At 38.7% G+C, this 26,449-nt stretch overlaps 1 protein-coding gene across 1 annotated transcript in view; it reads right to left on the minus strand.

The window, feature by feature from the left end:
- SLC49A4 (solute carrier family 49 member 4) overlaps positions 1-26,449 on the minus strand; it is a 96,428-nt gene that overhangs the window by 64,516 nt on the left and 5,463 nt on the right. The window contains exon 2 of the mRNA XM_039330084.1: positions 6,839-6,932. Coding sequence (XP_039186018.1) covers positions 6,839-6,932 — 94 coding nt within the window. The remainder of the gene's footprint in view (positions 1-6,838; positions 6,933-26,449) is intronic.

Here is a 26,449-nt window from a genome sequence, read left to right on the forward strand (position 1 = left end):
CAGATGCTACATTTAGGTCCTATGCGCGCCAAAGAACTTTTTGGAATGCAGTCTAAATGCATCACATAAGTCCTAGGACTCATCTGCATAACCTGCTCATCTCAGTATGTGAACTTGTCAATTCCTAATTATGAGAATGCATGCTGTAGTTCTCAGCCTGCCTCTTGCCTACTGTGAAGGCAACCTCTGATGATCTTTTTGTTGTTGTTGCATAATCAAAAGTAGTGTTTTCTAATCTCTCCAGGTACAAATGGCACTGGGCCATCTGGCTGCTGGACTTCATTTCTTCCAGTCAATGCCTCCACTCCAATTGGCTAGTAGGTGCTCTGCCAGCCATTCCTTCCAGTCACTGATTGCTTCCCTCCACTGCCATTTTATTCTGGGCTGCTAGATTAGTGAAACAGTACTTTTTTTTAACTAAGTCCACTAATAGATACTTTTCTTTTACTTTTGGTTTTCTTTTATATCACTCCCATGAAGATTACTTAAAAGGTTATTGTAGGACTCTTCTAATTTGGCTGCTACAGCTACAATTGACAGCAAAATGCTTAAAGTGATTATTAAATCTTTAAAGGGGCATTTCTCTCTCAGCTAGTTCAATGTGCTAACCAATGCTATAATCTGTTTTTCGTCATCTGCACTTCATGCCACATACATTTATAGATTTTCAGAGGTCTAATTATGAAGTTTTTCTTCTTGTTAAGATAAAACATACATTTTAAAATCAATACTCCCAGCATGCTAATGGCAAAACTTTTTGAAGCTAACAAATATTCCTAAAGTTTAACGCTTGTAGCAGACAAATATGACTGCTTGTTCATGCAGATTCCTACTTCACTGATGTTTATGTCTCAGTATTTATGGTTCCTTCCTATTTTCTCTTCTCATCTATTTCTCTTTTGTGGTTTGCATATTTATGGGCAGGTCGCAGCATGCCCATGAATTACCTCTGCTTCACCAGGTAATTGATAGACCTCCAGTAAAATTCAAGGTGCTGGTTATCCTCTTTTCCAGGCATAAGGCTTGGTTATTTGAGGGAGCACCTATCTCTTATAGTTCCTGCACAACCATAATGTCTGAAAACATTGGTATCCTCCAGGTCTCATCAATTAAACAATGGTGGGACCCAAGGAAGTGGGCCTTCTCTCTCATGGTATTGCTGGAACATCATCCCACCTGAGATTCACATAACGTCTACTTTGTCTCCATTAAATGAGTCCTTAACATCTGGTTGTATCCCCTGGCTATGAGTTAGAATTGTTGGCAGATCCTTGGTGAAGCATTTTGGTTACTTGATTGATTGTTGGTTTTCTCCAATTTCTTTTGGATTCTATATTCCTGTTGTGTTTGGTAAGATCATACATTAAAGATGCAGTGTGTAACTTTGTCTTCTAAGAATCCGCAATTCATAAGACCTTCAAAAGATGCACCAGTCAGTTTAATTTTTGGCTAATCTATGAAGCGTCTTTGTTTAATGGATCCATCTACAAATTCCATTACAAAACAGCTCTTTCCAATGATGATTTAATCAAAGGGTGTCAATGTGTATGTGTATGTAATAATGCAGTATTAACCTTGTGAACTCTCAAACGTCCTCTTTCCGTTATGTATTCAAGATGGACAGTGATTAATATTTATATGCATTTATATGTAAGGGTGTAGATATATACATATGTTGTATATGGCATGTTTATATGTGTGTTATGTATGTGTACATTTTTGAGAGCAGGCAACAGAATTTCATTTTTAATGTGTGCCAGTGTGCCCACAGTAAAAAATGATAATAAAGGTTATCTTATCTCTTCATATGCATACCGCCAATCAGTCCCGTCCCCCTATTCTGAACAGGAATGAGATATGTACAGTTTTTATACCAAATAATTTATCGATTTATATTATGATGATAAGTAAGCCAGTGCCTTGAATACTCTGCTACTTTTTTAATGAATAAACTTATTAATACTCTGAAGTTCACTGGAGTTTCAAAAATCTAAGTACTTTAAAAAACAAATGAATTAAACTCATAGCCAGAGAAACTTAAAATTAATCACTAGGTGATAAAGATATGGTACTATACAGCTACTTATTTTATTAAAGGGAGTGATAAATTTCACGCTTCCTTTTTTTATGTTCTCATAGGTACGGTAAACTACATGTGGAGAACCAGATTTTGTGCCCTATTCTTTATTTTTTATTAATTTTTTAAAAAATTACAGTCTTTAGTGTTTAGTAAACAACATGTTGTCCGGGTTCAAATATTTAACTTTAACTTCTTCAATATAAATCTGTTCAATACTACACAATTCAGTATTTTTTCCCTCATCCTCTTTTCTTCTTCATATTTTTTTCATTTTCTCCTCATTACATTACAATTTTTGGTACTGTTAATGTATACAAAGTTAGATAAGCATCCTCATCATATTTTACTAATATCATACAAATAACAATAATATCAATTCATAAAACAATAGTCAATTCATTAATCAATATCCTGTTTTTCGTACTCTTGTTAGGGTTTGATTTCCCATCAGCATTTGAAATATCTTTATCAGTTATGATTTTCTCAATATTAATTACATTTATATAGCTAAAAGTTTTATTCAAATCAATCCTCCTCTTATCTTCATATTTCCCATATCAAAAAGAAAAAAAAAGAAAAAAATGCTATCTTAATTCTAAGTCATATCTTTCACTATAAAAGTCTAATTATATCTAAGGGTCATCTATATTTAAACATATAATGCCCCCTCTAACAGGTCAAATCTTCTGTTTTTAAAATATGATTCTTTCTTTCTTTCTTTCTTTCTTTCTTTCTTTCTTTCTTTCTTTCTTTCTTTCTTTCTTTCTTTCTTTCTTTGCAAAGTCGCTTTCCAAGCCAGGGCAATTAGATCGCCCAGGAATTTTTTTTCTATTTTTGTAAAAATTGTTTGGCACGAGGAAGACAATTCAGGTAGGGTATTGGGTGTGGGGGATGGGAATTCCGCCCATTTATATTCCTTAAACAACTCCCAGTTCCTTTCTCCCTCCATTTTGCAGAACTAAGGGGTAAAATGTCTTTTGCTTCTTCATTGTTATAGTCATTGTTATAGTCTTGCAGTATTTTGTTTGTATATAGTTGTTTATATTTCCCTTCTTTTATCTCTAACTCCATTTCCTCTGTTTCGTCTTCTGATTTCTGAAATATTTGTTCATACTTTGTAGTCATTATCTGGGAACTTTCTAATTGTAGATTTAATTTGGAGATTTGCTCGTTTATATTGTCTAAATTGTTTTTAGTCTCATGATGATTTCTTTTTTGTCCTCTTTGCATTCAACAATTGTTTGGTGAATTAGTTGTAGCATAGAATATATTTCTTTCTGAAAGGTGTTTAGTTTTTTTTTTTGAGGAATCATTCCTGGAGATCCTCTAGTATCACTAGACTCAGTAACAGTAAATTAAAGTTTCCTCTACTTTTCTGGTCATTATATGTATCCTTTATAATCCAATAGATTCCAAAGGATAGATTTAGTTCTGAAAGCAATATTTTATAGTAATCCTTTGTCTCAAGTATCCAAAAATTGTCAATCAGGCAAGGTTGTAATCCACAGTGTTCGAAGTGTTCAAAATGTTCAACCTCTCTGGAAACAGCATAAAAGTCTCTCCCAGCCAGGCATAGTCCAAGGTCAAATTTTTCTTTCTCTCCCACTAGCTCTTGAAGTTAAAAGTCCAAACTCAGTAGGTATTTATAATCCAAGAAGGTCAGGGTGATAAGAATGCCAAAATATTTTCCTTTATTGCCAGCTGTTCTCCCACACTAGGAATCATCAAGCAGCCGGGAAGCAAATTATAATGCTATACAAACATCCACCACTAGATGTCATTCAAAGTCCATTTTCCACTCTTAAAACAAAGGATTGATTTCTTCTTGCAGCCTTTCCCAGGAAATTCAGTTGTAAAATAGTAAAGAAAGGATCAATATTCTCACCCAGTTCCAAATATGCTGTTTACAATGTATCAAGTAGTGTTTTTTTCTCCTTTGGTTGTGAGCAGCTAATGGCCGGGCACAGGAATGTAGCATGACTTTCCCCTGCCGGTTTGGAGGGCTTTCCTTGGATCGAACGGAGAGACCGCTGTCTCTCCGTGATCAACAACACACCCCTCCTCTTCATCGCCTCTTTGGGGCAATTTTAGGCCCTTTTTAGGGCCCCCAGCAGGGTGAAATAGGGTGCGGAAGGCAGAGCCCTGCCTTCCTGCATCCCATCTCATTGCAACCAAACTGGAAGTCTCTTGTGCACTATTCTTTAAAACAGGGCTTTTCAACCAGTGGTATGGGTACCACCTGTGGTACATTGGCACCTAGCAGGTGGTACACGACCATCCTAGAAAAGTGGTAGCGGGGAGGGGAATGAGCTGAATTGGTGGCAGCACCGTACAAGCCTGAGCGAGAGATGGCTGGAGCTGCAGGGGTGTCCGGGCTCAGCGGAAGCGCCAGGATCAGCGCCAGGCTCCAGCTGGAGCTTGGTGCTGATCCTGGTGCTTCTGCTAAGCCCTGAAGAAGTACCAATCAGCTGGAAAGCAGCACTGATCCTGGCGCTTCTGCTGAGCCCAGAAGAAGCGCCGATCAGCTGGAATGTTGCAGCATCTCCAGGGTCTTATGATTTACATTCAGATGCTTGGCAACTGATTCATATTTATGGCGGTCACAGTGTCCCAGGGTCATGTGAAGTGACCAAAACCTGCTGCAATCACCCAGCAGACAGGGGGAATAAAAAACAAACACCCCCACCCTACCTCTGCTGCCAATCCTCAACAGAAATGCTCACAAAAATGAAAACCTCGGACAGAAGGAACAACACGGCTGGGCAGGCAGGCAGGTGTCTTGCTCGGCTGTGCCTTGGGGGGCACTTTTTTCAGTGCCATTGTAACTTCGAACAGTCACTAAGCAAACTGTTGTAAGTCGAGTACTACCTGTACTTTATCACTTTTTTCCTTTTTTTTTTGGGTCATCACCTTGCTAGGCAATTGGTGGTACTCGGATGTTGCCATATCCTAAAAGTGGTACAATGGGTGAAAAGGTTGAAAAGCCCTGCTTTAAAGACCTTATTAGGATCACAAATCTCACTCCAAAATATTAAGTTTTAAAATTAAGTGGATTTCCAAAAGCAAAGTAACAGCAAAACATAAAATACAGGTAGTCTTCGACTTACAACAGTTCACTTAGTGACCTTTCAAAGTTACAACCGCACTGAAAAAAGTGACTTATGACCATTTTTCACACTTATGACTGTTCAGCATCCCCATGGTCATGTGATTTACATTCAGATGCTTGATAACTGGCTCACATTTATGATGGTTATAGTGTCCCAGAGTCATGTGATCCCCTTTTGCAGCATTCTGACAAGCAAAATCAATGGGGAAACCAGATTCACTTAGGAACTGTGTTAATAATTTAACAACTGCAGTGATTTACTTAACAAATGTGGCAAGAAAAGTTGTAAAATGGGGCAAAACTCATTTAAATTTTTTTTATAAATGTTGAGCTCATAATAAATGTTGGGCTCAATTATGGTCATAACCTGAGGATACCTGTACATCCATACTACAAATCTCTTCTATTAATCAATCTGTTTTTAATCACTTAATATCAAATTCATTCTGAAAATGTATTGGTAAACTCAATTTATGATTTCATAGAACCAGATTTTATGAAAATATATAAAACAAGCCAAGGGACGGCATGCTTAATTAACTTGTAAAATGAATTATCTTAAAGATTTCATTTTAGAAAAAATACAGCAAAAGTAAGTACTAAATCACATTTTGTACTCAACCTTGTGCTCTCCACATATGTTGGACTGCCATTCCAGAATTTTTAGGCACTAAATTGGGGAGGTAGCTAATAAGTGAAAACAAAAGGATTTCTTTCCTTTGTTTTCTATTCTAAATAGTCTCAGAACTCTTTAAATCTATTCCATGATTACTTTTCAACTGATTCGCAATACTCAGGGTAGACTTAACTTATATTGAAATTCAAACTATTGAGGCTTTTTGTGCAAGGTTAGCTACATAGCTATAATTCCTAGAAAACATAATCTGCATTGTGGTTACATGCAACTCAATCACTGTCTGCATCTATCATTTGCAACTGCTTGTAATCCATTTCAAATTCATTTTATTTTGTATATATGTAGCTGTTACTTATTTTACATAATGTAACAGGAAGAAAAACATTTTCTAAATATCTTGCTTTTAACAAAGGAACGAGAGTGGTAATTTTACTGTTTCACTATTCACTTAAGTACACAGAGATCATAATTTTCACAATGCAACAATATAACATACACAGGTAGTCCTCAAGTTATGACAGCAATTGGGACCAGAATTTCCAAGCAATGTGATCATAAAATGTGACATCATGTGATCTCGATGCTTTGCAATGGCAATCCCAGCAGTCCCCATTGCTGTTATTAAATGAATCCCACTGGTCATTAGGCAAGGACCAACCCAATCCAGAACATTCCCATATTGCTCCCTCCCAGCCCTGACCCTCACTAAGGTAAATGCTTCCTTTTCAACTCCCCCAACCTGTCTATTTCCTGTCATGTCTGCCCTTTTGGTTATCCTACACTCCACTGCCTCTGCGGGCACTGTGCTCTGCCAGCGCTGCTAACCCCAACGGATCTTCATCCTCTTTTTCCTCCCTCAGGTGACTATAGTAGGTGTGCTGGCCTGGCCTTTCATGAGACAGTAGCTGGCCACTTTTAAAACTATCATTCTGCCACTTAATAATTTGGGATCTTTATCATATATCCTTTATTGTAGTTTCCTAGTGATAAGATGAATTATTAGTTTTCTTACCATTTCCTTGTTTCTTGGTTGGATACAGGTATGCATCTCAGGCCAGCGCCTACCACCATTAGAAAGGATGTTAGCAACACAGTTTCTCTGAGGCCTGCAGGGGGAAAAAATAGACACTGCTTTAGTAAAACATATCAATTCAGGAACTGGAAAGTTCAAATTAATCAAATACAATGCTGTTAATAAAGTCCCAAAGATTAAGATAATAAAAACAGAGTGTTTCATCATAATTAAAGCCAAAATATTGCTGGACCTTATTTCACTGTTGCCAAGCAAGAAGGCATGAGGGAAATAGTTTTATACTTTTGTTATCTTCAGCAACTGGTGGTTAGAGACTTATAGTTTCCAGTTCTGAAAGTATTATCAACATGGTTTGTAGCCTCATTGAGCTTCATCCACTATATATTTTGACTATTTTCCTTTCAAAGCAGTGAAGACTACTGATCATGTTTGTATTGCTGAATTCTACAGCAGAATTACATTCTGCACAAATAATGTTGGAAAGATATGCATGCAGCTGGAACTCTAGAAGATACACAGAACTACTGGAGTATAAACTCACATTGCATTCCTTAAGAAAGTAAGAATAGCTCTGTTGAATCAAGTCATCGTCTATTTTAAACCAGCACTAGGTTTCCCATAATGGCCAGCCAGATGCCTTTGGAAAGCATACAAGCCGAACATGAAGGCATACTTAATAATAATAATAATAGTAGTAAAGTTGGAAGGGACCTTGGAGGTCATCTAGTCCAACCCCCTGCTCGGGCAGGAAACCCTACACCATTTCGGACAAGTGGCTGTCCAGTCTCTTCTTAAAAACTTCCAGTGTTGGAGCATTTACTGCTTCTGGAGGCAGGCTGTTCCACTGATTAATTGTTCTCACTGTCAGGAAGTTTCTCCTTAGTTCTAGGTTGCTTCTCTCCTTGATTAGTTTCCACCAGTTGCTTCTTGTCCTGCCTTCAGGTGCTTTGGAAAATAGCTTAATTCCCTCTTCTTTATGGCAGCCCCTGAGATATTGGAATACTGCTATAATGTCCCCCCTTGTCCTTCTCTTCGTTAAACTAGACATACCCAATTCTAGCAACCGTTCCTTATATGTTTTAGCCTCCAGTCCCCTAATCATCTTTGTTGCTCTTCTCTGTACTCTTTCTAGAGTCTCAACATCTTTTTTACATCGTGGTGACCAAAACTGGATGCAGTATTCCAAGTGTGGCCTTACCAAGGCATTGAAGAGTGGTATTAATACTTCACGTGATCTTGATTCTATCCCTCTGTTAATGCAGCCTAGCACTGTGTTGGCCTTTTTGGCAGCTGCAGCACACTGCTGGCTCATATTTAGGTGATTGTCTACTAGGACTCCGAGGTCCCTCTCACAGTTACTACTATTGAGCATGGTGCCACCTATGCTGTACTTGTGCATTTGGTTTTTCTTGCCTAAATGTAGAACCTTGCTTTTTTTACCATTGAATTTCATTTTGTTAGTTAGTGCCCAGTGTTCAAGTCTGTCCAGATCTTTCTGTATCTGAAGCCTGTCTTCTGGAGTGTTGGCTATTCCTGCCAGCTTGGTGTCGTCTGCAAATTTGATGAGTTCCCCATCTATCCCTTCATCCAAATCGTTGATGAAGATGTTGAAGAGTACTGGGCCCAGAACAGAGCCCTGGGGCACCCCACTACACACTTCCCTCCATATAGATGCATTTCCATTGAGGACCACTCGCTGAGTACGGCCGGTCAGCCAGCTACGGATCCATCTGGTGGTGGTTCTGTCTACCCCACATTTTTCTATCTTGTCAAGTAGTAGGTTTTGATCTACTTTATCAAATGCCTTACTGAAGTCCAAGTAAATTATGTCCACAGCATTCCTCTGATCCACTAATTTTGTCACTTGGTCAAAGAATGCAATAAGATTTGTCTGGCATGATCTATTTTTGACAAACCCATGTTGGCTTTTAGTAATGACTTTGTTTGCCTCTAGGTGTTCGTTGATTCGTTGTTTGATTATCTTTTCCAGGATCTTCCCAGGTATTGAGGTCAGGCTGATAGGTCTGTAATTTCCTGGATCCATTTTTTTTCCTTTTTTGAGGATGGGAACTACATCAGCTCTTTTCCAGTCCTCTGGTAGTTCCCCTGTGTTCCAGGATCTTTGAAAAATATAGTTCAGTGGCTCCAATATCACATCTGCCAGTTCCTTGAGAACTCTGGGGAACTCTCTTTAACCACCAGCCATTCTTCTCCTGATATTGGTAGTTGAAGGAATCCTGCCGCCTATTTCGTGGTATCAGGTTGAATAACAGCCCTTAATAAGCCCTTTTTCTATATTCTTGTGGATTAAATAAATACTCTTTGAAATGCATTCAAGTCAATAATTTTACTAGTTAATTATGTGCTTATATGAAGATGTATTGCTTTTATCTGTTCTATTTCTGTTCAATAAGTTTTACTGGATGATCCTTAGTCCTTATGTTCTGAAAAGGAATTTGTTTCTATTTTTTCCAAAGTATGGTTTTATACTCAATTATATCTTTTCCACCTTTTTTCAATGATAAATGGTCCTCAAAGTTCTATCATTTTCTCACAGGGAAGGTGTTCAAATAATTTTTCTTGTCCTTATCTGCATTTTTCCCAGCTCCAGCTATTTTTCTACAGTTGGCAACCAGAATTACAGATATGGACATATCTTAAATTTGGAGAATCTGATCATGTTTATTTTCCATCTTTGCTTTAATGATTTGTGTTTTCCCAAATTCTGCATACTGAGCTCATATCATCACTGAACTAACCAAGATATTTTTTCTCACTAATTTCTTGATTCAAATGTGAACTTGAAGGGTGGAGGCAGATGTTGACTTAATGTGCATCTGTTTACACTTAGTTCAGCTAACCACATTCATTATTTACCTGATCAGTTTTATTCATCAACTTTAAAGAGCTCTTTGCAATCATTTATGGCTTACCATCTAGAATAAATTGGTAGCATGTGGAAACCTGGCCTTGCTTACCCAACTAAAATCCTTGAAGGACTATATTTCTTACTTTCCTCCATTCAAGAAAACTCCTGTTTATTTCTACTTTTTTTTAATAGGCCATTAAAAAATCTTATCACACAACCATTAAAGAGATTTTGATGAGGAACTATGTCAAACGCTTTCAGAAAACCCCAATATATAGTGATAACTAAGTCAGCTCTATCCACATGCCTCTTGACACTCATGTTCCTCTATGAGTTTGGTGACTATTTGATTACCATGTCTACCAATTTGCCGGGAACAAACTTCATTCATTCATTCATTCATTCATTCATTCATTCATTTTCTATGACTGCCCATCACAATTCATTACTCTGAAGCTGATATCTGGGATTCTTATGCATCTCCCCAAATCTCTGTCAACTCTGCAACAAACCTGAATGAAACCATTTGGCTCATTTTCAGTTGCCATTAGAATGGGAGAGTGGTGGTGGAATTTTTCTGCTAGCTTAAACGATTCTCTGTCCTGTGGGAACCAAGGTCATTTCTGTTTGTTAGACTGGGAGGCTGAGTTTTCTGTTAGAAAGCCCCCCAAACTGTTCTATCGGGAAATGTAGTTCACTGCATAGTAATGGGGTGGGAAGTTTAACTTTGTATACTGTAACTTTTTGGAGGGAACTTTAGTCTTGGTTTCACTTTTGACAGTGCGTATACTTTGTAGCCAACATATTCTTAAAAGAAACCTCAAGCCACAGAGTTCTGTTTCAGTTGGTCTCATCTATTGGAACCATGACGTTCTCTTTCTAAAATTAGCATCATATTGTCTACTTTCCAATCCTCTGGCACTGATTTTGATTTGAAGGTCATTATTTTCTTTTGCCTTAAATGCCCATTTGACATGTAAGAATTTTAGAGTGGCTGGCATCAGGACCTGATGATATGTTGCTATCTCCTAGAACAGTGGTTCTCAACGTTTGTGTGACGGGGATCCCCGTCACACAAACGTGCTGCGCATGCGCAGCGGCGCCGCCCCGAGGGGGGAAAATGGCGGATCGCCTTGTTTGGCGACTCCCGTAAAATGGTCGATCGACCCCAAATGGGGTCGCGACCCATAGGTTGAGAACCGCTGTCCTAGAATATCCTGTATTGTTAACCCAATTTGCTTTAGCTGCTTTAGTTCTCCCCCTCATTCCCACCCTTGAAAGTCAAACCCAGCTTGGGTTACCCATCTTATGTCTTCTGTAGTAATGAAAGGTACAAAAAAAAATCATTCAGTTTCCCTGCAATTTCAGTATTTTTCTTGATTCAATATTTTTATTCTTTTGTTATCTCATGGCATTCACTTTGTTAACTGGTTTTCCTTTCAGTCTTTTTTATTAACTCCCTCATTTTTCAGGAATTTCTGTTTTTGTAATCAGATTTGGCTGTGCTGGACCTGCAGATAATTTTCAGGTATAGTAAACTTAACAGTATTCATTCTAGCAGTACCAACTCTATCTCCAGTAGTACTCAATGACTTCTATGAGACATTCGGCTTTCTCTACTATCCTCTTTTTAAACTTATTGTAATTGTTTACATTTGCACTTTTAAGAATTTCATATTTTGGAATTGAGCTCCTTTTTCCAATAGCTTTTTTTGCTGTGGAATTCTATTTATCACTGCTTTGAATTTATCTTTTATACTCAGTTCTGGTTATTTTGATTTCCTCAATTAAGTCTTTCTTATTGGCTAGTATCAAGGACTGCTCATTCTTTTTTGCTTTTCTCTACTTACCAAAGAAGAAAGTCATCAGGAAATTTTTATGCTTTGATAATTTTATCTGCTTTCTTCTGTGGTTTTCCAGATGTATCATTTTTCAAATTCAGTGACCAAAACTGTACCAGTACTCTAAATGCTGATATTCTATAGATTTATATAAATACAATACAATAAACTTGGTGGTTTTCTTTTTAATCCCTTTCTTAATAATCCCTGCTGAGTTAAATACCTTCTTTGAGTTCGATTCATTAGAGTTTCCACTTTTGTAGTCAAATGTGACTGTGCTGGACCCTGAAGTAGTTTTCTATTTGTGTGCATGTTTAACCTAATAGTATTACTTCAAGTAGCATCAACTATGCTTCCAGCACCATTACAAAAATCCTATGTTCTTCTGTAAAGAAAGAAGGCAGATTGTTTTTTTTTTTAACTGCTACACTTTCAAATGCAGCACTTTGCTGTACATTTTTATGAGAGATGTGGATAAAATGGAAGTAGGTAGAAGCTTAATCTGCTCCTTATCCTTGTGTTCTCCCATCTTGGAAAATCAATCCTTTTGTGTCTTTAGCTTTACCATGAGTCGTGTCTCCTGGACACACTGCAATGCACTAGAATACTAAAAATTAATTCTATAAACATTTTTATGACAACTGGGTTCACAATATGTAAAATTGATTTAATATGCTAAATATGTTAGAAAATATCTACAAAGACTATTATCAGCCTCCTATTTCTCTCTCCCATACATTGTTTTCCCACCTGAGGGATTTCCAACAACTCAAAATAAGAATGGATAAGATGGAGCAGAAAGCAATATTTTTTCTATTCTCTCACACTTCTTCAGGCTAAGAGAAAGCTAAATAGAGGCACACTGAGTTTTAAAAGGGATAAAATACCTTTCTAAGCCTTTTAAAGTTTCAACTGTGTTGAGTTCCAGAGGTACTTATTGGGAAGATATCTGTATGAAGACCCTTAAAGTATTTAACTGAATAACAGACATCTGTATTTGTTTATCTACATTTACATTAATCTATGTGACACTAGAAGCTAACTCTGATTTGAAGATACCTAAACAATCAGTTCTTTAACAGTTTTAATGCTAAAATCTCTTTTTCCTGGTATTGCATGCTATATCATCAAAGTCATGCTACAGTTAAAGCATTACATCTCCTAGAAAATTAGAATGTTCTGCATATTTTCTCTGTACCACAAATATTGACAAATGCTGTTCAAGGGAGGGAAAAAATAATGCTAGAGGTTTAGATAATATGACTAAGTCACAACTGAAAGCCAAGCACTGGCATGAACTGTTATGCATCAATTGCTCTGGCAAACAGCACTGTCAACAAATAAGCCTTTTTCAAACCTATTCTGATGGCCAGAAGTCATTGAAGATACAACTTGGATCATAGCGAAAGAAGAAAAAACCAGTCACAGCTTGGGAAATGGGGATCTTTGCAAAAGCATTTCCAAAGATTTCAACAAAAATAAAAAGATCTGTAATATACTTGCCAGAAAGCAGAGTCCTGATAACATTCATCCTCTTATCAGAATTCAACTTCCTTTCTATGCTCTCCAACAATGCAATCTGATTTCTACAATCTTCCAACCCACTCTTCTATCAATGGATAAGAAGTCTGGCTGGATTTCAGCTTTTCTGAAGCTTTCTTTTCTGCACCTAGGATTAAATATTTTATAGTTTGCTTATTGCTTAGTGTGTATTCTTCCATTGCCTACATTCTAAGCAATCTAGTGCTATAAATGTAATTTTACCTCTTTCAATTTGTAAATACATCATCACCAAGTATATTGGATTTATAGAACTTTTAACATTTTTACCATGCATAGGTAGAGTTCTTATTGTCCAAATGAAGAGGAATTCCATGTATCAGTGAAAATTCAAAGTGGAGAACCAATCCTCATCTTCATAAAGGTGAATGAACTGGAGATATACATAAGCTCTGGACATCAGGATCCCTAAAAATATTTGAGTACCACAAGCCAAGTCATGTTGGCCATGATATACTTCGTACAGAAAGATCAATTGCATTCTGTTCAAATATTAGTACTGGCTATCTCCCCAAGCACCATGGGGAAGAAGAATATGTGGCATAGAATAAATGAGAATAGAGGTTTGATGCCCACATGGTAACGACAATAGTGAAACTGATTTTTTCTCTGACTTAAGTGAATTGGAAATTGGTCAGATAACACTGATCTGTTTATTGCTTGGAGCTGCTGTCTTGTATTCCTTCCTCTCCAATATTAAGCCACACTAATCTAATTCGATCTCATTAGAAAAGGCAAATCCTTCTTTCAGTAGCTGTAATTAGTAATCAGAGAGCTGCCTGGTTACTTGGTGAGGAAGCAGTGTTAATAAGCTCTTGGCATCAAATAATTTGTGTGGGAATTGAGGACTATTTGAAAGGGAACAATAATCATGGTATCCTTCTGGATTGCATTTATCTAGGATACCTTTCTGCAAGGTTCTGCTCCTTCCTAAATAGGTAGTTCCAACCAGTGTATGTGTGTGCGGTGTGTAAAGGTGAGTAGATTATCCAAACAGCCATTTTCTTATGGACTTCAATCCTCTCTCATATTTTTTTATCATCTACATCAGTGACCCCCAATTTTTTGGCCACCAGTTCTGTGAAAAGAGGCTTTTCCCCGGAACGGAGGGGGCGTGGTTTTGCATGCTGCCTGCATCCCATGGATGGGGCTTCGCTTGTCTTCATGGCCCAATTTCTGGCATGCCACGGCCCGGTGCCAGTCCATGGACCAGGGGCTAGGGACCCCTGATCTACATGAAATCAGTGGGAGAGAGCATATGTCCATTTGGAGCACAGTGTTATCAATATGCTACAGTATACTGATACAGCAATTAGAGTGCAGTACTGCAGGCCACTTTAGCTGACTGTGTTCAGCAGGTCAGCGGTTCAAATCTCACCGGCTCAAGGTTGACTCAGCCTTCCATCCTTCCGGGGTAGGTAAAATGAGGACCCAGATTGTTGGGGGCAATGTAAATATATATATACATTGCTTACTGGTGTACACCACTTAGAGAGTGCTTGCACTTAAAGCGGTATATAAGTCTCATAAATAAATAAATAAATAATGTCTTGTTCCAGTGTACAGAATGTTTGGATGGGTTGAAACAGGTGGAGACTCAATCTCAGCAAGATGGGAATAGAATCAAATAGAATCGAATATAATAAAAGCTGGAAGGGACCTTGGAGGTCTTCTAGTCCAGTCCCCCATTTAAGCAGGAGAACCTATACCATCTGAGACAAGTAACTATCTAGCCTTTTCTTAAAAATCTCCAGTGATGGAGCGCCCACGATTTCTGGAGGCAAGCTGTTCCACTGGTTAATTGTCCTCACTGTCAGGAAGTTTCTCCTTAATTCTAGGTTGCTTCTCTCTTTGATTACTTTCCTTCCGTTGTTTCTTGTCCTGCCCTCTAGTGCTTTGGTGAATAACGTGATTCCCTCTTCTTTGTGGCAGCCTCTCAAGTACTGGAATACTGCTGTCATGTCTCCCCTATTTCTTCTTTTCTTTAGACTAGCCAGACCTAAGTCCTGCAGTTGTTCTTCATATGTTTTAGTCGCCAGGCCTTTGATCATCTTAGTTGCTCTTCTGATTTTTTTTCCAAACTTTCAACATCCGTTTTGTGATATGGTAACCAAAATTGACTGCAGTATTCCAGGTGTGGTCTTACTAGGGTTTTATAAAGCGGTACTAATACTTCACGTGATCTTGATTCTATGCCTTGGTTTATACAATTGAGGATTGTATTAATTTTTTGGGCTGCTGCTGCACACTGATGGCTCATGGTCAAGTGATTGTCCACAAGGTCCCTCTCACAGTTACTATTTTTAAGCCAGGTCTCGCCCAATCTGTACTTGTACCTTTGATGTTTTACTGCCTAAACATAAAACTTTGCTTTTCTCCACATTGAAACTCATTTTGTTGCACAGGGCCCTTTGTTCAAGTTTGTCAAGATCTTTTTGGATCCTGAGTTGTCTTCTAGGGTGTTGGCTACTCCTGCCAGTTTGGTGTCATCTGCAAATTTGATGAGTCCCCCTTCAATTCCCTCATCTAAGTCATTTATGAAGATATTGAAGAGTACTGGGCCTAAGACGGAACCCTGTGGTACCCCACTGCTTACTTCTCTCCGTGTGAATGTAGTGCATTGAGGACTACTCGTTGAGTACAGTTTGTCAACCACTACAGATCCATCTGGTGGTGATGTTGTCTATTCCACTTTCTTCTAGCTTATCAAGGAGTAGGTTGTGGTCTACCTTATCAAATGCCTTACTGAAGTTTAAGTATACTATGTCCACAGAATTTCGCTGGTCTATTAGTTTAGTCACTTTATCAAAGAATGAAATAAGATTGGTTTGGCATGATCTGTTTTTGACAAACCCGTGCTGGCTACTAGTTATAACTTTATTTGCTTCTAGTTGTTTGCAGATCTGTTTTTGATTATCTTTTCCAGGGGATCTTCCCAGGCATTGATGTTAGACTGATTGGTCTGTTGTTTCCTGGGTCTGTTTTTCCCCCTTTCTTGAAGATGGGAAACACATCAGCCCTTTTCCAATCCTCAGGTATTTCCCTGGTGCTCCAGGATTTTTGAAAGATATGGTGCAATGGTTCTGAGATAACATCTGCCAGCTCCTTCAGAACTCTGGGGTGTAATCTGTCGGGTCCCAGTGATTTATATTCATCAAGGTAAGATAGATGTTCTCTTACATTTTCTTGCTTATTTTAATTTTTGTTTCTAGTTTGTCTTTTGCAGTGGTTTTTTTTTTTTGGGGGGGGGGGTATGTCGGACTATAGTTTCTTTTTGTGTGAAGACTGATGCAAAGTATGAGTTAAGCAGTTCTGCTTTGTCCTTGTTGCCTGTTATTTCCTTGCCATCTTTTCTCTTTAATGGACCTATAGTTTCCTTGACTTTTTTCTTGTTGTTAATATATTGGAAGAAACTTTTTTTATTATCCTTGATTTCTGTTGCAAGTCTTTGTTCTGAGCCTTTGCTTTCCTGACTTTATCTTTGCATGTTCTGGCTGTCTGCTGATAATCGGCTTTAGTTATATGCCTCTCTTTCCATTTTTGGTATTTGTCCCTTTTGTTTTTCAGTTTGTCAGAGAGATCTTTGTGCAGCCATGCTGGTTTCTTTTTGAGTTTTTTTTTCAGTGCTATTCTGTTGATATGGGCTTTTATGATCACATTTTTCAGGGTTTCCCATGCTTCTTGGGTTGTTTTCCCCTTTAGGATTTTCATCCATGGGATCTTTCCTAGATTCTCTCTGAATTTGTTAAAGTCAGCTCTTTTGAAGTTTAAGACCCTGGTTGGATTGTTTTCTGTTGCTAGTGTTTGCATTATATTAAACTCCAGTATGATGTAGTCACTTTTGCCCAAGGTTCCGGTAACTTCAACTCCTTCTGTCACTTCTTCAGTATGGCTTTACGTCCAGTATGGCTTTACATCTAGTTTCCTCCTCCACCTTTTGGGGTTGCTATTTGTTAATTATGGTATTCTGCTCTAGTGTGTGTACGGCATACTGTCCCTGAAGAAGTAGGGTTGTATCATGGGACTCCTCTTGGACTAATGGCTACTGATATGTGAGCACAGAGAGGGCAGGTATGTATGTGGGGGGGGGAACTTTGCCTAAATTCAGTTGGTGTGCTAGCTGCAGCCCCCCACTTAGAATGAGAGAACTTTGCAATAGTAACAATAATATCATTACTATGCCTGTAGCCTACTGCAATGCAGTCTACATGTACTGCCTTTAGAGACCACTCAGAAGTTTCCATTTGTCCAAAATCAGCAGCCCAATTATTTGTTGGCACTTGCTCCTAGAACAGTGGTTCTCAACCTGTGGGTCGGGACCCCATTTGGGGTTGAACGACCATTTCACGGGGGTCGGCAAACAACGCAGTCCGCCATTTTTTCCCCTTTTCCTTAGCTGTGTTACTCCCTTTTATTCTATTGTCTTTCAAAAGCCAATAGGAATTGTCCAGGCTGTTTCTGCCCTGCTGAGCCCGCCAAAAGTCCCATTCTGCAAACGGTGCTGCAATTTGTCTGCAGCGAAGGTGAGCTGTCTGGAAGTTTCCACCCCTCCCTGCTGAGCAACTACTAAAAATGTAAGTAAAGAGGGCCAAGGGTGGGAGGTTGGAGGCCGGCGGGCGCAGGGAGGGTTGCTGGCGCGTGTGGGGCCCGGCGGGTGCCTTACCTCCCTTGGGCTGGGCCAGCTGGTGGCCCAGCCGGTGGTCGGCCTGTGCCATCTCTGCTGCTTGCCAGCTACGCCTTGGTTGGCGCAGGGGGCGGCACTACGCATGCACAGCACTCCTGGGCAGGGAAAGTCCTCAACTTACGATCAGTTGGGTAGTCCTCGACCTACGACCGGTTGGGGTCGCGGCATTAAAAAGGTTGAGAACCACTGTCCTCGAAGCACATTACACCTTAGCTCTGGTTTCTGCAAAGGCTTTCTTTTAGCTTCTGTGCTGGTTATTATCAATAAATTCTGCATGGCTTGGCACTGAGGTACTTGTAGGACCTTCTTCTCAATTCAGAATCTACCTGCTTGACTTGTGTGTCAGAGATATTGCTGATAATTCCCCATTTCTGCAACGTATATGGAGTGGAAGCTCATAGCTTTTAGGTGATACCATCTATATTATGAAACGGCCTTCCATTAGAAATCAGGTTGGGCCCACAATTTTTGTCTTTTGGAAACTTTTGAAAATTGAATTACTGTATTCTGGGGGTTATATGGTGAATAACAGGAAGCCCAATTTTGTCTAATGATATGTACAGTAGTTATAAGTTATTAAATTCAGATCTTGAGTTGTTATTGTTTTCACCATAGATGGGGTTTTTTTTGTTTCATTTAACTAATGTAAACCACTGGGCTTCTTTTGTTTGTACCAGGTATAAATACGATACAAAGTATACTATAATCAGGAATCATTAGAATTACGTAATAGCTTCCAACTTTATTCTGTTGACCTTTGAAACTGGAAATCAAGATCATGACCTTGACTATAAGTTGGCTGACTCAATATTCAGCAACATTTTAGTTGGTTTCTAAGGTAATCCTCATAATTAAGTCCCAGATAGGAGATTCATAGATATCATTTATCATAGCACTTAAATTATCAATATTTTCAAAATTGCAGTATCCACTCATGATGTTTAATTTTCTTAAATAATCCATTGTACAAAATACTAGAAGAAAAAGTAATATATATTGCAACACTCCCCAGATAAAACCACTCAACCATATCAGCAATCTATAGCCCATCCTGGAAAAGGTGCTACTACTTCACGGGCAATAGTTGATAGTTAATAACTAAGGTAGGGAACTTCAGAATATAAAAGTTAATGTGATTATACATGTTTAAGGGGTAGTACAATACTTCTTAATGTTTTAGTAGTTTGTTCATAAATGTTGAGTTTGGGCTTATTACTTCTTATTATGATACAATAAATCCATGTAATAATCAAAGTTAATCTGACATCACAATTTGCAATTATTTTTAAAAGCAGGTTTTACAGGTGATAGGAGTTCATGTGAAAGAGGACACAAATGGAGACTATTAAAAACTCAAGAGTGTTCCTGAACTTCTAAGGATCATTGAGACATTACAAAGCATTATAGTTAGTGGAACAGTATTAAGAACAGAAGAACTCTATTTTTCATAAAAGAAAAGAGATTTAGTCAAAATGGAAATATGTTCATTTTTGAGTATTAAACAAAACAATTTAGCATTTCTACTGGAAGAAAAATTGTGTTAGAATATAATAACAGAACTACTGGATGAGTCCAATATACTGTTTCTCAAGCCAATCAAATGCCCCAGGTGCTTTTGTAAGCAAAGAAGGAACATAGCCCCCCCCCTCCATTGACACACAGCAACTGGTATTTGGATGCACACAATCCCCAATCCAAAGATAACACTGAGCCTTCAAAAACAACAGCTCTTCACAGACATATTCTCCATGAATTTTAAAATGATCCAAGTTAGTGCCATAGCCACATCTTGTAGTAATGGTATTCCATAAATTAATTATTTCCTGGGTGAATTAGTGCTTCCCTTGTCTCTTTTATGTCTTAAAAAATGTATTGGATTGCCCTTGGTACTAGTGTTCTGAGAAAGGGAGAAGAACTTGAATAAAATTAATCCAGCATTGTTATTACTGATGGAATTCTATATGCAAAGACCATGCATGAGCAAATATTGAAATATGTCACACCAACTAACAAAGATATGACTGGTTTTAAATTTTTTACCCTATTTCCTTGTTATTTTTACAAAATTAAAATATACAGTACATATAATTCCCACATAGCAACACACTGCAATTTATAATCACATCCCGTATTACTCATAAGTTATTTTAAGTAACAAAAACAAGATGCTCTCTTGTTTATTCTCTGGGTTGTGTTTTTAGCCCATGATATGACACGGGGGCTTGTGTTTATAATAATCAAACAGAATAAGAGGTAATGTTGAAAATATCTAATTTTATACCATTTCTTTTCTTTCTGTTAAAACAAGGACAGGTTTTACAAAGTGCTCACCAATAAGGTTGGCAAGGCAATGTTCCCCAAATAATTAAGAAATCTTCCCGAATAAGGTAAGAGTATGGCAGAGAACTTGAGAAATGAATATCCAAAGTTTGATGAAACAGTTCCAATTATCTTTCTTTTTTTGCTTTTGTTTCTAAAAATATTTATGCAACTTCTTAGCATCTATTTAGATGATCCCTTCTGTCAATGTATTCAGAATAGACAGGAAGAATACCAAAGAAGAGTTTAAGAGGTGAAACCTGTTAGATCTCAGAAACACTATAGAATATACTTAATTTTACAGATTATGTGAGAATACTGCATGCTCAAGGATTTAATTAAGGAGCCCTTAGTCATGATTGCTCTTCAGATTTATATCCAACCTCCATTCTAAAAATAAAGGTTGTCCACATAGCACTTCTTCTATCATTTCTTTTCCCTCAGAACTCTGTTAGGCTGAGCTGACAGACATGACTGACCCAGGCATTCTGTGACTTTCTGTGTGCAGAAAACACCATAAAACATCTTGTATTATACTAGCTCTAACTATGCATTGACAATGCCACACCTTGCCCAAAGACAACACAGTGAAATCCAATAGAGTCTAATCCTATATTTGCTTACACCTAGTGGACAGAATCTTGCCAAACAAAAGCCCTAACTCAGGGATAGGGAACCTTGGCTCTTTTATGACTTGTGGACTTCAATACCCAGAATTCCTGAACTAGCCATGCTGACTCAGGAATTCTGGGAGTTGAAGTCCACAAATCATAAAGAAGCCAAGGTTCCCTACCCCTGCCCTAACCTATTAACCTATTTAACATATATATATATATATATATATATATATATGTCTTTGGTTGTTCGGGTTTTCTCCCGAAGGTCTCCCAAAGACCTACATACAAACACCCGCGAAAACCTCAGAAAACAAATATATATATATATATATATATATATATATATATATATATATATATATATGTGTTTTCTAAGGTTTTCGCGGGTATTGTTCGGGTTTTCTCCCACGTAAAATTGGAAGTGTCTTGGCGACGTTTTGACGAAGTCCCATTCGTCATCTTCAGGCTGGTGCTTTCAGCTTCGTGCCTCGAGCAGCAGTGTGTGGTCTTGGCTGTTTCTTCCTTTTAACTGCCAGTGGAGGTATGAACTGATTGGGTGGGAGCTTGGCTGTGTTCTGATTGGGTGGAGGTGTGTTCTGATTGGTTAGGGGCTTGGCTGTGCTCTGATTGGCTGGGGGGTTGGCTGTGCTCTGATTGGCTGGGGGATTGGCTGTGCTCTGATTGGCTGGGGGAGTGTTCTGTTTGGTTGTGCTCAGGTTAGTCTGAGTTGCAGAGGGATTCAAGATTTTGGGCTGCCCTGCCATTCCTTGGCTTCGCGTTCGTGGTCGTGCTTCCTCTTCATGGAGGGTGTCAGTTTGCTTCATGTATGGATTGGGGGGTTTAAAGTGGCTAATGATGCAGCTGTGGTCTGGCTTCTGGTTTGTGGTCGTGCCTCATCATCGGTGTGGCTTTGGGTTTGTTTTTTGCGTGGATGTGTGGTGGTGACATCCTGTGTGGTTTTTGTGAGTGTGGGTCTGGTATCATTTTTTGTGTTAGGGAGTCGTTTGTCAATAAGGGCGGGTTTCCAAATGGCTGGTAGGCGGGAGGTATCATCTCGCTTGTTCATGCTGTGTGGGCGTTTTTCTATCTCGATGGCTTCTCTGATTATTCTGTTATTAAAATGTTCACTTTTGGCAATGGTTCTGGTATTTTTAAAGTCAATTTCATGTCCTGTGGCTTTAAGGTGTTGGACCAGGGAAGATGTTGGTTCCTCTTTTTTGACTGAGTTCTTATGTTCTTCAATGCGTGCACTTATTCTTCTGTTGGTTTGTCCGATGTATGTGGTGGGACAAGTGGTGCATGGGATTTCGTATACTCCTTGATTTTCTAATTCAATTTTATCTTTGGGGTTTCTAAGGATGGTGGATATTTTTCTGTTTGTGCAGAATGCTGTTTTGATGTTGTGTTTATGGAGGATCTTACTGATTCTGTCTGTGGTGCCTTTTATGTATGGGAGGAGGGCTTTGCCGTTTTCTTGTTCTTTGTCTTGGATTTTAGTGGGGGTTTCTTTTTGGATTAGGTTTGTAATCTTATTTCTATGGAATCCATTGGATGTTAGTACATTGGTGAGAGTGTGTAGTTCGGGTTTTAGGTGTTGTTCGTCAGCTAAGCGTTTTGTTCTGGAGATGAGTGTCTTGGCTACAGAGTTGATCTGTGCTGGGTGGTGGTGTGAGAGAGCGTGCAGATAGCGGTTTGTGTGTGTTTTCTTCTGGTAGATGGTGTGTCCTAGGGAGCCATTGGATTTCTTGTAGACTAAGACATCCAGGAAGGGAAGTTGGTTGTTAGCTTCTGTTTCCATGGTGAACTGTATTTTGGGGTGTAGGCTGTTGAGGTGTGTGAGGAAGTTGTCCAGTTTTTCTTTCCCATGTGGCCAGATTATGAAGGTGTCGTCTACGTATCTGAGCCAGAGTTTGGGTTTGTGATCCGATTTTTCTAGAGCTTGGGTTTCAAAGTGTTCCATGTAGAGGTTGGCAATGACAGGTGAGAGGGGTGATCCCATGGGTGCTCCTTCTGTTTGTTTGTATTTTTGTCCATTATAGATGAAGTATGTGTTGGATAGGCAGTGGTTGGTCAGATCTAAGATGTGTTTGGGGGGGTTATATTTGTTTTGGATAGCTGTCAAGGCTTCTTTGATAGGCACTTGGGTGAAGAGGGATATGACATCGAAGCTCACTAGTAGGTCGCTGGGCTGTAAGTTTTGTTTCTTTATGATCTCTATAAACTGGAATGAGTTTTTTACGTGTGAGGTGATGGATTCTGCATAGGGCTGTAGTTGTTTGGCGAGAAATTTGGCTAGGTTTTGTAGAGGTGAGCCTATGGAGCTGACTATAGGTCTGAGTGGGGTTCCTTCCTTGTGTATCTTGGGGAGACCATAGAGTTTGGGGCATCTGGATGATTTCTCTCTGGGAATGATTCTTTGCTGGATCTCTTCGCTAATGGGGGAGGCTTTTATTTTGGATCTGGTGGTTTTTTCCAGGTAGGTGGTGGGATCTGTATTTAGGGGTTTGTATGTGGAGTCTTGGAGTAGGTTGGTTAATTTGGTTTGGTAGTCAGATGTGTTCATAACCACCGTGGCGTTGCCCTTGTCTGCTGGTAGGATTATTATGCTGGTGTCTTCTTTAAGGTTACGTAGTGCTGTCTGTTCCTCTTTGGGTAAGTTGCTTTTGGGTGGCTTGCTGGTGCAGAGGATGTTGGTGATTTCGAGTCTGATTCTGTTGGCGTCGTCGGGGTTGATTTTAGTCAGGCTGGTTTCAACTCCACATATAATGGTTTCAGTGGGGATGTGTTTGGGAGCGACTGCAAAGTTGAATCCTTTGGAAAGGACATTGGTTTCGGCTTTGGTGAGGATCCTATCTGAGATGTTATGCACTGTTTGCTTCATGTGTGGCTGTGAGGGAGGAGGGGTTTGTTTCTGGCGTTCTTGTAGTCTTCGGAGTTTGTTGGTGTGTGTATCTGTCTTGAAGGTGGTCTGTGTTATATATAATATATTTAACATATATTAACCTACATGTTAAAGGATTCTAGGGTGCGGCTATTCTGAATCTCTTCCTCCCTCCCTCCTCCAGCCTGGACTGTGCACTCTCATAATGGGAGCCTCTCTATGGAAAATCTCTCTGTTGTCAAAATTCTCCCCCACTGTTCTTCCAGGTGCACATTCCATCACATATAGGTCCAAATAGTTCCTTCATGCCAGTGGAATTCTGCAGCCAACTAGGTTCCCTTTTGTATGGGAAAACTCTACATTGTGCATCTAGGTGTATTTATTTATTTAATCTCTAAACTGTCACAATGATGGGCTTTTAGTGGCATAAGAATAATTAGTCATCAAATATTTTTAGAGTACAGTACTACATGTCATCATTACAATTTATAAAAAAAAATAAGTTAATAACCTAATCAGAGCAATATAAACCTGCCTATGGTGTTATCTTAACTAATTATAAAGGCCCTCTGGGAAAATTCTTTTTAACTTCCTTCCAAAAGTACAGTGTAATCTAGCTTCTTGTGGAAAGTTGCTCTAGACTTAGGGGTTTTTATGGAGAAGCACATGTGCAGAAGAAATGTTTGATGAACTAAGCACTTCACTGAGACTCTCAATAGGTGGTCTAAAACAATTTAAAATAAGATATTACAGTGTTTCTGGAAGGAAAAGAGGACCTGAAGCTTCTAAGGGGGGGGGGACAAATACCATTAGTTAAATGATTTTAAAATAGTTTTAAAATCCACTAACGGGAGAAAGGGAGGGATAAAATTTCACCTATGTCTAACCTGCCTGAAGTAAAGGATTTGGGAGTCAAAACTGTCACGTCCGTCTAGGCGAACAGACTAAGTCAAGACTGGGTGATCCCAGACCAGGACAGGCGAGGCAACTTTGACTGACTTAGTCTGATTGGGCAGGAAGACAGAGTCAACCCATTGGTGGATTCTCCATCCGTCATGCTGGAGAAGGTGCTTCATCAATGATTTCACATATTCTTCTAAATTCCTTGTTCTGAGATTTTATTCAACAAATATAAAATGCCCTTCCAGCTCTTCCATGTTTGGAGGGAAACTCCTTTCTAATATAGTAAAACTACAAAACAGAGTTGTTACACTTCAGCATTGTTCACTCTCCAGCATGGAAGAAAAACTCTTGATATGTATATCTTTTAACAGCTTTAATAACTAAAAAGGCACTTTCAATTTACTGTTTTCAAGAGTTGCTAAATTAAACAAATCTAACATCTTTGACAATTTTGTAATCCATCCTGGATCCATATCTATATAGCTATTTCACTTTCTTATCAAGACTGTAATCTTCTGGTAGTATCTCTTACTGAACTCAATGGATTTCTTTTGATAAGGCATATCTGGAATTGCTTTGTAAACAGTTAATTTTAAAATACTACAATTATTTCAGAGGCTGGGGGACATGAAAAGATAAACCACTGAAATAATGTAAACATAAATGAAAAGGCACACATGTGGATGACTATTTCTATAGGAATAAGCAAGAATTTCTTGTTTAAAAAGTTACAATTAAAAGCCTAATTGCTGTCCTTGCACTTTCAGCTGAACTCATTTAGTCTTGAGCACCAAAGGCAAAATTGGCTGGAGAATTATGGGAGTTGAAGCTCAATACAGCTTTTTTTCTTAAGTTAAAAGATCTTTTTTTTTAAAGCTTACATATAGGCTCATATAATGAAGCAAGTGCAAATAGTTTGAGGTATTTTACTTCCCAATCTGCATTCACTCTTCAAAGCTATGAACAACCTGAAGGTGCAGATGGTGACTCTGACACCCTCCCAATTCTGCCATTTCAGCTAGCAAAGCAAATCAAGGGCACACCTGCTCTGTGAAGGGGTCCAGAGAGGAACTGCATTTACTGAATCATTTGCACAGGTTGAAGATATAGTCATGTATGCTTCCAATTAGCATTCCTTTATTATTTATTTGGGTTATTTTTTAAACAAGTTTGTTCTGCAAAATGAAAAATAAACATTAGCAAGTTAGAAAAGGAACATGTATTTGTATTTTAACACCAACTTTTATATCTAACCTTCAGTGAAATCCCAGTATCGTTTTGCCACTGACTTTCTGAAAAAGCAGAATCATGCTGGCCCTAATTTTATCTAGTAAAATGTCTTCAGGAGTTTTATTTTATTGTTAAGATGGTGTTCTGGTTATTTTTTAATGCTCTCTGTACTCATCCTGTCATTTCTCTTTTGTAAGCAAAGCTTGCATGGTTCAGGAGCTATCTATACCTTTTTCCTTATGGTTTTGTTCCATCCATTAAGATCTAGTAAGGAATAGTCCCATATAGACCACACTGCATTAATCCAACCAGGAGATAACTCAGGAATAAGTGACTGTGAGCAGAACCTCCTGGTCTAGCAGCAGGTATAATTGGTGTACCAGCTGAAACTGTGCAAAGGCTCTGCTGGCAGGAGCTATGATTCCAAGAGGCTTATGGCAAAATTTAAGATGCTGGTTATCACCTATTAAGCTTGGTTACTTGAGGGACAATCTATCTCCAACAGCTACTGCATGTTCACTAAAATTTTACAAAGTAGGTGCACTTCAGATCCCTTTGATCAAAACTGTCCTCTATTTGGGCTTCAGAAGCATACCTTCTCTGTTGTAATCCCTGCCCTTTGGAACAGCATGTCCCCCTCCTCCCCCCCCCCCGTCGAGAACCACATGGCTTCCACTCTGATGATA

Source organism: Crotalus tigris, unplaced genomic scaffold (genome assembly GCF_016545835.1).
Source record: "Crotalus tigris isolate CLP2741 ecotype Arizona unplaced genomic scaffold, ASM1654583v1 scf7180000024424.1579004, whole genome shotgun sequence".
Lineage (NCBI taxonomy): Eukaryota > Metazoa > Chordata > Lepidosauria > Squamata > Viperidae > Crotalus > Crotalus tigris.